This window comes from Ctenocephalides felis, unplaced genomic scaffold, assembly GCF_003426905.1.
Source record: "Ctenocephalides felis isolate EL2017-DRISC unplaced genomic scaffold, ASM342690v1 CF-g0.4_SCAFFOLD_01886, whole genome shotgun sequence".
Classification (NCBI taxonomy): domain Eukaryota; kingdom Metazoa; phylum Arthropoda; class Insecta; order Siphonaptera; family Pulicidae; genus Ctenocephalides; species Ctenocephalides felis.
In genome coordinates, this window is record NW_020538040.1 from 23,596,077 (window position 1) to 23,609,203 (window position 13,127).

At 27.9% G+C, this 13,127-nt stretch overlaps 2 protein-coding genes across 2 annotated transcripts in view; one reads left to right on the top strand and one right to left on the bottom strand.

Moving 5' to 3' along the window:
• The window catches only part of LOC113374780, a 36,525-nt gene extending 33,597 nt beyond the window's left edge, over nt 1-2,928 (bottom strand). Inside the window, exon 1 of the mRNA XM_026614746.1 lies at nt 2,801-2,928. Coding sequence (XP_026470531.1) covers nt 2,801-2,928 — 128 coding nt within the window. The remainder of the gene's footprint in view (nt 1-2,800) is intronic.
• A 1,635-nt stretch (nt 2,929-4,563) lies between these two features.
• LOC113374781 (putative uncharacterized protein DDB_G0281733) overlaps nt 4,564-13,127 on the top strand; it is a 13,794-nt gene continuing 5,230 nt past the window's right edge. The window contains exons 1-2 of the mRNA XM_026614747.1: nt 4,564-4,651; nt 4,856-4,989. Coding sequence (XP_026470532.1) covers nt 4,564-4,651; nt 4,856-4,989 — 222 coding nt within the window. The remainder of the gene's footprint in view (nt 4,652-4,855; nt 4,990-13,127) is intronic.

Below are 13,127 nucleotides of genomic sequence, written 5' to 3' on the forward strand. Positions count from 1 at the left end.
TAACTGAAAATAAACTAACAATTAACATAGATAAAACAAAATACATATATTTCAAACATAGAAAAAATACTGAGAACACTAAACTAAAAATTGAAGTAAATAATAGAGCAATAGAGGAAGTGGAAAGCATAAAATACTTAGGACTGATAATAAATGAAAAACTGACATGGACAGACCATATAAACAAAATAAAAAGAAAGATAGGAACATTAACAGGGGCATTGAAAAGGATCCACTCTTTCGGCAAAAAAAATAAAATACTAATTCTTAAAACGCAAATAATACCTATAATTTTATATGGCATAACAACATGGAGCCAAACAACTAAAGCAAACCTAAATGACATACAGAGAATAATGAATAAAGCCATAAAAATAGCATATAATTTACCACATCTAACACCCACCAAATACTTGCAGAGAGAAACAAATAATCATTCACTAAATAACATAATTGAAATAGAGAAATGCAAACTAATACACAAAATGAAATTTAACCGAATTAAAACAAGTGCAACAATAGACACAAATCAAGATATACATGAACACTACACGAGACAACACAACAATTTTCACATTGAACGCAATAGAAAAAAGAATTTGAGAGAAAATGTCATATGGAGTGCTACCAAAATATATAACGAATTGCCAGACTATATTAAGATGACCAATGATAATGAAAATTTTAAAAGAAAAATAAAGAAGTACTATATAGAAATTGAAGACAAAGAAGACTGAAGAGTTATATATATATATATAGATATTATATTAATGAAATAGATATTATAGTCAAATGAAATGTAAATATTATATGAAAACTGTTTTTCATAATCTCTCATACCAGGCACCTCTGTCTGACTGAGATATGAAAATAATGTATATATGTAAATAAATAAAATAACGTTCAAATTTAAAAAAAAAAAAAAAAAAAAAAAAAAAAATATATAGTAGATGTGTAACATAAAAAATAAAAGCTTATAAGTGAAACAGTTTTAAATAGTTTCAAACATAAAACTAACACGTACTTTATTTATTAAAAATATTTACAAAAACATAATTATTATTTACATTTGATACAGTTTGCACATTCATTTTTACACGATATTCATAAATGACCAAAGGCCATGAATCAAGATGTCAGAGCTAAGGAATCAGGCGAATTACAAAATGAACAAATACGGTTTAGTGACTGGATTTCCTCATTTGAATCCTCGCAATCGATACTAGATAGTTTACCACAGTCGATCTTTATGTGAGAACATTATTGGAACTGGTTGACGAGAAAGAAATCGCAGGGAATTTTTTTTGAAAATGAATGGGTGCAATCTTGTTTATCCTCTTGAGAAATCCATAATACCATAATACTTGAATTTTTTATTTGTTTTTGCAGAGAAGTAATCAAAACTAATTGACATCCAAACTAATTAGTTAGCTACTCAGCTTCCGTCTGATCGATGCGACAGTAAATGGTTTTCTCAATATTTACCCAGGTTTACTTCTGCTGCTTCATCATTAAATTAATTTGTCTAAGCTGTCAATTTTTTTGTTGCAGGTTTGGCGATGGATTAATATTCGATTAAATAGTTAATTTATCACTAATCATCACATACCACTGGATGGTTTTCAGGAATTCTTCTGATATGGCGGTATCGGGAATTCGGCAGTGATCAATTAAGTGTGCAGTCGATGGTGTACGCGATTTCCAAACTTATTGTCTTGTTCTGAATCCAAAACCCATAAAATTTTGTAGAAAGAAAAGAGTACAGCATTGTTTCATCTGTAGCAACTTAAAATTAAAATTCTTTTGAAAATACTTTTCAACAAAGTTCATCGTGGATCAAAAATATTTTATTTTAGTGTTATAGGATTTTTTTTTCTAATGAAAACAAAATATGTAAATATAGCAATAAGACATCGCTTGTCTACTAGATTACATTGATATAGAATTGTTTTTTGGTCAAAATTGTACTAAGCTAATTATATAAAATTTTGTAATTTAAAAGAATGAATTTTGCAAAAAAAATATATGATATATACATATGCACCTTCTGCAAACTTACATACTAATATAATATATAAGTAAATATACTTATTATCTATATCTAATTTAATTAATCAATGTAATCTAGTAGGCAAGCGATGTCATATTGCTATATTCACATATTTTGTTTTCATTAGAAAAAAAAATCCCATAACACCAAAATAAAATATTTTTGATCCACGATGAACTTCGTTGAAAAGTATTTTCAAAAGATTTTCAATTTTAAGTTGTTACAGATGAAACAATGCTGTACTCTTATCTTTCTACAAAATTTTATGGGTTTTGGATTCAGATCGAGACAATAAGTTTGGAAATCACGAAATATCATCGACTGCGCACCTAATTGATCACTGCCGAATTTCCGATACCGCCATATCTAAAAAATTCCTGAAAACCATCCAGTGGTATGTGATTTTTAGTAATAATTCAACTTTTTGATCGAATATTGATCCATCGCCAAACTTGCAACAAAAAAAAATGACAGCTTAAACAAATTAATTTAATGATGAAGAAGCAGAAGTAAACCTGGGTAAATATTGAGAAAACCATTTATTGTCGCATCAATCAGATGGAAGCTGAGTAGCTAACTAATTAGTTTGGAAATCAATTAGTTTTTATTACTTCTCTGCAATAACATAATGAATTCAAGTCTTAGGGTGTTATGCATTTCTCAAGAGGATAAACAAGATTGCTCTCATTTCTGTTCAAAAAAAAATTCTGCGATTTCTTTCTCGTCAACCAGTTCCAATAATGTTCTCACATAAAGATCCACTGTGGTAAACTATCTAGTATCGATTGCAAGGATTCAAATGAGGAAATCCAGTCACTAAACCGTATTTGTTCATTTTGTAATTCACCAGATTCCTTAGCTCTGACATCTTGATTCATGGCCTTTGGTCATTTATGGATATCGTATAAAAATCAATTGGCAAACTGTATCAAATGTAAATAATAATTATGTTTTTGTAAATATTTTTAATGAATGAAGTTTGTTAGTTTTATATATGAAACTATATAAAATTGTTTGATTTATAAGCTTTATTTTTTATGTTACACATCTACTATATTGCAAAAATTATTAGCAGAATATTGTGTACTCGAATATTTTTGACTTGGTATTGAAAGAAACTTCTGTTCTTAGCAATTTAGAGCAATTAGTAATTGATAAAATCCAAAATAAATTGCAGAAGATAATGTTTTATTATATTTCAGTTTTATATTTGTTATTTAATGCATTATGTTAGCATATTGTACTTAACATTCAAAACTTAAGGTTAATAAACTTAACATTGGTGCTGATAAGTGGAATGATAAGATAATTAAACTATAAGTTATGAAGAGCTTAACATTATTTGTCAAATGAAATTCAATGATTTAGTACTAACACTAGTTCAATATTAAATGCCATTGTTATAAAAACTTTATATAATTAAGTTATAAATTAGGTGTAAGTGGTCTGTTAAGTTAAAGCGAGTTGCTTGAACTTTCCTATATATGTAAATAATAATCTATTGAATCAATAGCAATTAAGATTTAGCAACTTCTCAAATTGTGACGATAAAATTTTGAAGCTCTATTATTCCAAACATTAATATTTTTTTTATAATTCAAAACACATTTTGTAGGCCTATGATGTTTTAGTAAGTTCACGTAATCTTGAACTTTACCACTGCGCGAAGTTGCATTAATTAGGAAGAATCTTTATCAAAAACTAATTAGCACGATTCCAAACTGATATCTTTTGAACAATTTTAAAAATTTCAAACTTGGTTCAGGATTTTGGTTGAATTTTTTTATGCTGATTTTACAGAAAGGTTTTGGCCGATCGTCTTGCATAACCAATCTTTTATTGTTTTATCAAATGACTTTTAAATTTTTGAAATCCTTGCAGTTCTTTCATTAGAAACTATCAACAAAATATCAAATTTTGACTTCCACCTATATATTTTTTCCAATTTTGATCTCAAACGATTCAGAATGACTTAGAACCTCAAACTCTGAAATTTGGAAAGCTGGATTTTCTGACAAAATTTTAAATCTGCTTCGGGTTGTTAAAATATTAGTTAATATGAATTGTAGTTTACAAATATTATTCAAAACGGAATAATTAGACTTTTAAAACATTTTAATAATTTGATATTTATTGGTACCATCGATCCATAATAAAGGTTGATATCAATTTAATATTTCTTATTTGTAACAACTTTCAATTATGCAAAAACTTCTAGAAATTATGTTACTGTTGGCCTCAATTATAATTGATTATTATTATTAGTGGTAATAGCTTTGGTCAATCAAGGGTTCCAAGTTTGATACCAGCCTCGATATCTTTTTACTGAAATATATATTGACTTATTATCGGTGGTGGTAAGAACTTTGGTCAGTGACACAATACAAGCTTTGGCAGCTTGATATAAAGCAGTACTGGTTTTTGTTCAAAAATATAGTGACTGTACTGTTACTTATTATTAGTAATACAAGCTTTAGCTAATCACAGAGTACAAGGTTCAATACCAGCTTTTAATGCCTGATATAAAGCAGTACTGGTTTTCACATAAAAATGACTTAAAATTATCAGTTGTTAGAGCTTTGACCAATCACAGGGTACAGGGTGAGTTTCGATACCAACCTTGGGCAGCCTGATATAAAACAGCACTGGTTTTTATTTAAAAATATAGTGACTATACAGTAAATTATTATTAGTGCTAAGAGCTTTGGCTAATCATAGGGTATAAGTTGCAATATCAGCCTTGGGCAGTCTGATATGAATCAGTACTAATTTTTACTTAAAAATGTGGTGACTGAATATTATCAGTAACAACAGCTTTGGCCCAGAGAACAAGACTTGATACCAGTTATGCTTTCACTCAGAATTATGATGGTTTATTATTATCAGTGAAGAGAGCTTTGACCAATTACAAAGTACAATGTTCAATACCATCTTTGATAGTATGATCTAAAGCAGAACTGGTTTTCATTTAAAAGTATAGAGACTGTACTGTGAATTATTATTAGTGCTAAAAGCTTCGGCCAATCATGGAGTTCCAGGTTCAATACCAGCTTTGGGCAGCCTGATGTAAAGCGCTACTGATTTTCACTTAAAAATATGGTGAGTTAATTCTATCAGTGGTAAGAGCTTTGGCCAATCACAGGATACAAGGTTCGATACCAGCTTTGGGCAGTCTGATATTATTCAGTACTGGTTGTTACTTTAAAATATGGTGACTTATTATTATCAGTGGTAAATGGCAATTGGTAATAACCCGCCTGATATAAAGTAGTACTGGTTTTGAAATATAGAGACTATGCTGTAACTTATTATTAGTGGTAAAAGCTTTCGCCAATCAAGGGTATCAGGTTCAATACCTACCTTCGGCAGCCTAATTTGGAGCAGTACAGGTTTTCACTTAAGATATGGTGACTCAATATTATCAGTGGTAAATGCTTTATCCAATCACAGAATACAAGGTTCAATACCAGATTTCACAGCCTGATATAAAACAGGTTTTAACATAAAATATAGAGACTACACTCTGTTTTTTTTATTATTAGTGGTAAGAGCTTTAGCCAATCATTAGGTTCAAGGACCTTTTATTTACTTTCAGAGAAATTCTTCGATTTTGTAACTATTAGCTAGAATTTATTATGAAACAATGCATCGTTTCTAGAAAGTGTTTAAAGCCGGTGCCATAATATAGTTTGTAGACAATTTTTTATCCAAACTGTCTTTGCTCAATCTAATTATTCATGTCCCCGATATCGAGAGCCCTTCATAATGAGTAATTACAAAGGCGGAAGACGGTTCGATTGCATAGCTAATTGTAAAATATTGGATTCTATTTTAAACGATTGTTGCAACACCCATTTTCAATTTTAAATTAGTAAAAGATATTATCGTAATTAGTAAATATGTATTATTGTAATTAACTAATTAAAAACGCTGAAATTAAATTAATACGAAACATGCGACGTAGTAGAATTAAAAATAAAATAAGTCAAAAAAATAAATACCTAATTTTGTGGAATAATGAACTCCAATAATAATTTTAGTTGATTTTTTTGGAAACCGTCAGAAACAACGGGGATCATATTGGAAAGATTATTATCGATCAATTATGAATACTTTAAGAAAATTCCTTTAAAACTTTGTATTTTTGTTAATAAATATAATTTTATAATAAGTTTTTTCTGTAGCTGAATACTTTGTCCAATAAATTCCTAGCATATATATCCAAATATCTTCTTAGATTTTTTAATAAATTGAAATCTGTCTTTCAAAAAACGAATTTTGAGATAAACTATAAATCATCAATTGAAGTTCTTAAACGTTACTCAATAGGAAACTTATCAAATTTGAATTTCTATTTTATAAGATACTTTCTTTCGTAATGTCTTGCAGTAAAACTTACTTGTTCAAAATATTACAATGATATTAATATACTTTATCTAAAATTACTTCTGAACTGGAATTTTACAATTTTAATTCAAATGTTATAGTAAAATGATAGAGAAAGTATTTTGTTCACCAAGTATATTCAATTATCAATAAATATACGTAAATCTTTAATATGAAATTTCACGAATATATTTACTTATGTGATCTAATATGCATAGTAATAACACTTACAATATCTTTGCAATGTTATGGTAAACTATGGTAAAATTACCCATCCTGATCTACAACAATCTTCTCTCTACAATGCAAAATGAATTTAAAAATTATCAGTATAAAAATTGTAATAATACATTAATCTTAGCTAGCAATTCAAAAAACTGAAGTTCTGATGGCTATTTAAAAAAGTTTGAATTATTTACTAATAAAAATTGGTAAATTTAGAGGGAGTTTAGAAGTATTGAATAAAAATATTCTAAAATTCATATTCAGCTTCAATTTAATAGGAGTATTTTTATAATTTGTTATATCGCTTAAAAAATAAATTCAAGGTTCCAACAACAAATGTCTAAAATTTTCCAGTATTAGATGACCATAAAATGTTACCAAGTTTCTGCTAGAAATCGTCATACATGACAATATAAATCTTTGATAGGGTTAACAAGAATTTTTAAGATAAAGTTGGTTTACTATTATTTATAGACAACTTATTAGCAATATAATGCTTCACATCAAAATTAGCAAATTCAGAAACGTGGAATAATTAGGCTTTTCAAAATTTGACTAAATGTAAGATAATAAAATTAAAAGTAAAATTTGATAGTCACTTAAGTTTTCGATATTTAGTGGTAGTAAATTAATAAATTATACGAGGAGTACTACTAGAAACCGTCAATCTTGTTAAGAAAAATGTTATAAGTTTGAAAATTGATCTTTAGATAATCCAATTTCTTGTTTTTTTATTATAAATTCGAAACCGAAAATAAATTGAAACGTCCAAAATTATTCTTAACAAACTGCAACGTGATTGGCAAAAATATGAAGAATGTTAAATAAGCGTAAAATTTGTAAGGAAAATAGTTACTTTTAAGGCTGTATTTTGTAGTTTAAATATATTTTTTAAAAATGAAAAAAATTTTAGTAATAATATTCCATATACGAGATGCATATAAAAATTAGAATCATTAAAAATTTGAAAGAATTAATTTGAACTGACTTTGAATTCAAAGATCTTAAACAAATTTCCTTGTTCTATTGTAGGCTTTAGAATTAGGATTAGAATCAATACTACCAAATATACTTAGCAGTACTAGTTTAATGCAATTGAATTATTAAATAATTAGTAATATACAGGGTTTCCTAAAACTTAACGTCAAACCGAAACGGGGTGATAGTATTGACCTCTTAACTGACCTAAAAAAATTCAATTACATTGCTTAGAAATTGAGCTTCTAAATGCAATCTAGAACTTCGGTAAAATGAGACTATGTTTTGATTACTGTGGTTTATTTGTATTAATTAAGTTTATTTAAACTTTGGAACCGTAACTGTGAATAACGCTTCTAGGACCATAATCAAAAACATTAGGATAATTGCGCCAAGTTTTCAAGCTAAAGTTTTTGATTGATTGATTTAATTGATTGTCTTCGCGAGGCACTTCTTTAAAAAAATGTAATAAAGTATGTTGCAAGTTATCAAAAGTTGGCGCATTTAAGTTGGCTGGATACTGAAATGGCAATATACTTGAAAATTTTATAATTAAAACATTTCTAGTGAAAAATATACTTGTGACGTTCCATTCCAAAGAAGTCTAATAATTTACAATTATTATTATTTCTAGTTCCTCTTAAGTTTGAATGAAGCATACTAGGAAGACACCAGCCTGTTTCATATGACATATTAAAAGATGACATAATGCAAACACAACTTCAAAGTCTCTCCGAGATGAATGCGTAATCATTGATTTATTGTTAACATCCAGTCAGATGCGATCGTTAAAGTTAAAGGGACTGAATTCTATTATTCTAGCTCACTATCGATCGCAGAAGATCTAATATTATTGCAAATGCGTTTATGCAAATGTCACGGATTCAAAAGCGTAATTACAGGTTGTCATTGCGAGATATCAAAATATCAAAGTACTTTAGAAGGAATTGATTGAATAATACCGGTGTTACGGTAGTGTCAGTCATATTTATTGATATGATAAACGAGGATTATAGAAGGCGATAATCGGTTATATGTTTTAAGAATTTAAAGAGGATGCGTTTGCTTTAAATGTTACATTGACTTCTGGGATCCCCAGTTGGGTGGTGTTTGAATCTAAAGTTCCAGGTTTGATACCTGCCTTGTTCAGCTTGATGTTAAATAGCAATTGCATCGGTTTTTATTTCAAAATATAAATGGCAATATATTTCCAAGTAAAAATAGCCTCAATCTACTTGTTTACCTATTTATCTCTCTACCTGCCTACTTATTTGCCAGCTTACCGTTCTATCAATTTATGTCTACCGGTCTATCTATCTACAATTGTCTTTTCTACTTTTTACCCAATTACCTTATTACCTATCTGTCTAGCTGATTACCTGTCTACTTTTCTTATTTTCTACCTTTCCATTTTTTACCTGTATACCTGTCCACCTATATACTTGTCTACCTAATTCCTAATTACAACTAGTTCTATCAACATCAATAATTTGTAAATATCACATTTAACCAACAAATATATTTATTTGTAATTTGTTTCTGTATCTCCAAAAGAGCAGGATCTGCCTTCGCAAAAATGTAACCAGTTTTTTAATTATTAAAATCGCATACTCCGTTATTCAAAAAATAGTAATATTCGGCAATTTTGTCCCGTATTTCAGAAACTTTCAAGTTGTCTACATTCGAGAAAATTTTTCATATCCAGGATCAATATCCACTATATTGATAATTTAACATTGAAACATCTTTTCCAATAAACATTTACCTATTGTTTACTTTATTTTATTATTGAAATTTTAATTAATCTAAGTATACATTAATATAAGACAGATATATGTCTAAGTTTACAGCAACTTTGGCTTTGCAACTCAAGATTTCAATTTATATATTTACATCATATCAAGCAGTAAAGTTTTATGTTGCTGAATCAAATTAAATAACTTGACTATCATTATTATATTAAGTAATTTGGTAAATTTTTATTATTAATCACAACCTGTCGTCTTATGCACAAAAAAAGGCATTCAGAAATTTTGGGTATATATGGATAATAAACATCTATTCTAAAAGGTTACTCAATAGTAATCCTTTTAAACATTGATAAATAAATGAAATTAAACTGCTGTCCTATAAAAAATTAAAAAAATAAAAATAAAATAAATAAATAAATAAATACAAGTGAAGATATAATATATTTAATAGAAATAAGCCACCTGATGAGTTGCTTTCTAGAAAACTATAAAGACAGGTATGAATGATAACAGATCAAGTATCATTACAACAGTTTTGGAATCTTATTGAATTCTAATTCCTATTCAAAAATAAAACAAAAACAAATATTCAGTGCAATTAGAAATTTAAAAAAATATTGTGTATGTAAAGGAAAAGAGCAAAAGAGGCTAATAATACCAAAAGTTTGGGAAGCATCGCTTTAATTTGTATATCTGGAATCGGCTATGCCAATATAACCAGACAGAACTTCAAGTTGGTTTCCTAATAAGATTATTGAGATGTTAAGGTTTGCTGTCTAGTTCAATATTAATTAATAACCATATTTGACATAGATACTCGAATATGCCTAATTCGGGCAATTCCTCTCACAAGATAGTTTGTTAGATAGATATTTATTTGAACCAAAACAAATCCCAAAAATAAACAGCAGTGATTTAAAAATTATTCTCTTTGCTGAATATGTTTCTATCCTTGTTAATATGCATGAAAACAACATGAAACATACATGAATTTCATTTCAGTTCCATCATTTTTAAATCATTATTGGTACTCCAATTTCAATTTCTTAAGCTTTACTTCAGTAAGAAAATAATTGTCTTTGCAAAAAAGAACCAAATTTCATATAACCAAGCAAAAAAATCCAACGTTTAACCTAAATATTTTCAAAATCGTAAGTTTATCACTAATTATTACGTTTTTTTTAAAAAAAAAAATTTCAAATGAAAACTTCATTTTCTTCAAATATTGTTACTCTAATACATGACATTTTAAATAATATTAAATTATTACAAGTTCATCGCAAACAATCCTATATCAATGTAATATAGTAGGCAAGCCCAGATGTCATATTGCTATATTTACATATTTTGTTTTCATTACAAAAAAATACGACCATACTTCCATAATACCATAAAAAATATTTTGATCCATGATGAACTTCATTGAAAAGTATTTTCAAAAGATTTTCAATTTTAAGTTGCTGCAGATGAAACAATGCTGTACTCTTTTCTTTCTACAAAATTTTATGGGGGTTGGATTCAGTTCGAGACAATAAGTTTGGAAATCACGAATATTATCGACTGCACATCTAAACTGATCATTACTGAATTCCCGATACCGCCATATCTGAAGAATTCCTGAAAACCATCCAGTGGTATGTGAGTTTTAGTGATAATTCAACTTTTGATCGAATATTGATCCATCGCCAAACTTGTAACAAAAATTTTGACAACTTGGACAAATCCATTTTATAAAGTTATTCGATGATGATGCAACAGAAGCAAAACTTGGTAAACATTGAGAAAAGAATTTATTTTCGCACTGACCAGATGGAAGCTGAGTAACTAACTGAGCAGTTAGAGTATCAATTAGTTTTTATTACTTTTCTGCAAAAACAAATAATGAGTTCAAGTCTTAGGGTGTTATGCGTTTCTTAAGAGGATAAACAAGATTGCACCTATTCCTTAAAAAAATGCTGCGATTCCTTTCTCGTCAACCAGCTCCAATTATGTTCTCACATAAACATCCACTGTGTGTAAACTATCTTGGATCCATTGCAAGTATTGAAATGAAGATTTCCAATCACTATGAACGGGAAATAACATTGCACATTCTCTAGAAAAAATCAACTCAACCTTATTGTTTATTCTGTAATTCGCCAGATTCCTCAGCTCTGACATCTTGATTCATGGCCTTTGGTCATTTGTGGATATCGATGTCTCATTTGGATAAAAATAAAATGTACATTGTTAATTTCTTTTTAATATTTATAACAAACACTGTGAAGTTCTGTAATAAAAATTCACAAAAATATAAGGCTTACATTTTTAATCGATATTTTTTTAATACTACAATAAGTTTTAAGTTAACTTGTGGTGTATTATATCTGGAAGTGGGTGGAAAGAGGTATTTTCTGTATATTTTTTCCAATTCGGGGTTGATGAAACGGCTGGTTAGAATGTACTAGAGAATTAAGTAATAAATCTTTATCCCAGGTTATTTTAAACGTAATTCGTAATTTACGGTTTAATAAATAGCAATTCAATATCTTTTTGCGGCTACTCATTACGCATGTCAGTTTTATGTCTTATGTTGCCTCATCGTTATCGCTTGCAATGCGCGATTCTAGATTTTTGCATCTTACTACAAAATTGCAAAATTTTCTACCAACTGAAGATGATTCATTTGACATTTAGTTAATCATAACTTTTTTTATGTTATGAGATTTCAAAATGTAAGGGTTATGTGTTTGTGGGAAGAGTTAATAAAAATTGATGATGCGGTTTGATGATGTTCATTTGGAGCTAAATAATGACGTTAATTTAGAAGAGTTGATTTTTTGCTTGTGTATATATTGCATATAGATTTTATAGACATGAAGTTACCATCAATTTTTAAACAAGACTAATTTATAAATAAAATTATTGTATATGTTTTTATATAATTGTTTTAAATGGCAATATAATATTATATGTTTATAGCATTACTATTATATTATGCTGTTTTTATGTATAAAAAAAAAACAAAAAATTATGTAGTTGATTACAAATTGATATATGTTGATTACTCATTATTTCTCGGATTTATCCATTTTGCTAAATTGGAGTATACTATTATATTCGTATTGTTTTGTGTCCTTAATTTACTTACACCCCTTGTTTCTGTATTAATATATGCAGGGAAAAATCTTAATATTTAGTTATTTGTTAAATATTAATGTATTTTATTTAAGAGAAATATTGATAACTCTAAAGTAGTTTATTTATGGGTGGTAGAAAAAATTCATTGTTGCTACTTTTATATCAATTTTTACTTTATTTCAGTAAAAAAAAATAATTGCATTTTCCAAAAAATGCGTTTAATCACAATTACATATAACCAAGCAAAATTAAAACGTTTGTCTTAAAAAACTTTTAAGATCGAAAGTTCATTAATAATTCTTAGATTTTTTTTGTTAAAAAAAACCTTCAAATGAAGTCTAATTATAGTCTAATTTATATTAAGTTTTCGCAGACAATCCTATATAAATGTGATCCAAGTAGGCAAGCGATGTCATATGCAATATATTTTGTTTTATTAGATAAAAAAACTACCATACTACCATAATATCATAATAAAATATTTTTGATACCCGATGAACTTTATTGAAAAGTATTTTCAAAAGGTTTTTAACTTTAAGTTGTGCAGATGAAGCAATGCTGTGCTCTTTCTTTCTACAAAATTTTGTGGGTTTTGGATTCAGAACAAGACAATAAAT